At 34.0% G+C, this 1413-nt stretch overlaps 1 protein-coding gene across 1 annotated transcript in view; it reads left to right on the top strand.

Annotated features, from left to right (window-relative positions):
- Nucleotides 1-1413, top strand: part of TUSC3 (tumor suppressor candidate 3) — a 182359-nt gene that overhangs the window by 122095 nt on the left and 58851 nt on the right. The window contains exon 6 of the mRNA XM_012640947.1: nt 1055-1144. Coding sequence (XP_012496401.1) covers nt 1055-1144 — 90 coding nt within the window. The remainder of the gene's footprint in view (nt 1-1054; nt 1145-1413) is intronic.

Here is a 1413-nt window from a genome sequence, read left to right as displayed (position 1 = left end):
TGTTATGTCATTATCATTTTCTGTTGAAACACCTTGGCTCTCAAACATTTATAGAATAGAATCTAAACTCATTCTCATGGCTTAAATATCATCATAATTTGCCCCCATCTTTTCCCCTTTTGTATCCTTTTTTTCTCCTTTTAAAATTGTGCAAACCTGGAATGTTCAGACCCCCAATCATGCATTCCTTATCCTTGCCTTTAACCTTTCTTGACACAAATACCTGCCAGAGCCACGCAGTTGAAGTAAAGGGTGATTGGACAAGTTATAGGACAGCAGGTAACACATTTAAGTCCAAAGGTGTTCCAGTTGATTAATTTAAAAATATTCTGTGATTTAAACAAAACATGCTTATACATAAGTCACAGTGATTGAACTGTGACTTCTGGTTTATCCACTCTCTCTCCCAACCTTCCTGTAATTCCTTGAATCTTCAAGGTTAGTTTTCCAAGTACAGATGTTTCTGATAGATCCAGCAGGTATATAAATAATCTCTGTGAATTTTTCCTGGCTATGTCTTTTTTATGATTTCTTCCATCTGTAAACTGCTTCTGAATTTACTATGTCATATATTTTGCTGAAAGCATTTAGGTACTTACAGAGATGTAAGTACTGTAATCCAAGAATGTAGGCTTCTGGTGATCCAAACTAATGTAAGAATGAAATTTAGAGGATATAGAAGATGATTATCATGTGCTTTAAAATATCACTGAAAGATCAGTTGTCTCTGCTGTGTTTTGACTGGTTCAGGTGAGCACATAATATCAGATTGTCTGTCACCATGCCAGATGCTTTATATATGTTACCCAATTTAATCATTAACATATCTCTGTAGCAGAGTTGGTATCCCAATTTTGTAGATATGGAACTTGAGATGCAGGGAGAATAAGTAACTTACCCAAAGTCCCACAGTTAGTAAGTGAAACATTTTTTAATGGATGAACTAAAAGATCATTTTTAAATGATAGTTTTATGATGACCATTTTTTTTTTTAAAGTGAAATATTCTGGTATTCTCTGGTTTACATATTGAAATACTGTACCCTGTTTTTCAGTGTATAGTCTTTGCTATGACTTCTGGCCAGATGTGGAACCATATCCGTGGACCTCCCTATGCTCATAAGAACCCACACAACGGACAGGTGGTAAGTGCATTTTCTAAGTGTCGATATTCTGAAGTTTAACCCAGCTTAATATAGGAATCGGAAATTATGTTTAGCATTTAGTAAGAAAGGAATCTATTTGTAAATCAAAATGTATATTCTTTCTTATCTACCTCTGTTACACATATATACACATGCACATATATATACACACACACAACTTATTACTTTTTTTAGGATGAGGACTGCTTTAGTCCTGATTTAAAATTAGTATCTAACACATCGAATATACATATGTAAGCTCTTTTTTC

Source organism: Propithecus coquereli, unplaced genomic scaffold, assembly GCF_000956105.1.
Source record: "Propithecus coquereli isolate 6110/MARCELLA unplaced genomic scaffold, Pcoq_1.0 Scaffold159, whole genome shotgun sequence".
Lineage (NCBI taxonomy): Eukaryota > Metazoa > Chordata > Mammalia > Primates > Indriidae > Propithecus > Propithecus coquereli.
Note: the sequence above shows the minus strand (reverse complement) of the source record. Positions and strands in the feature narration are given on the sequence as shown.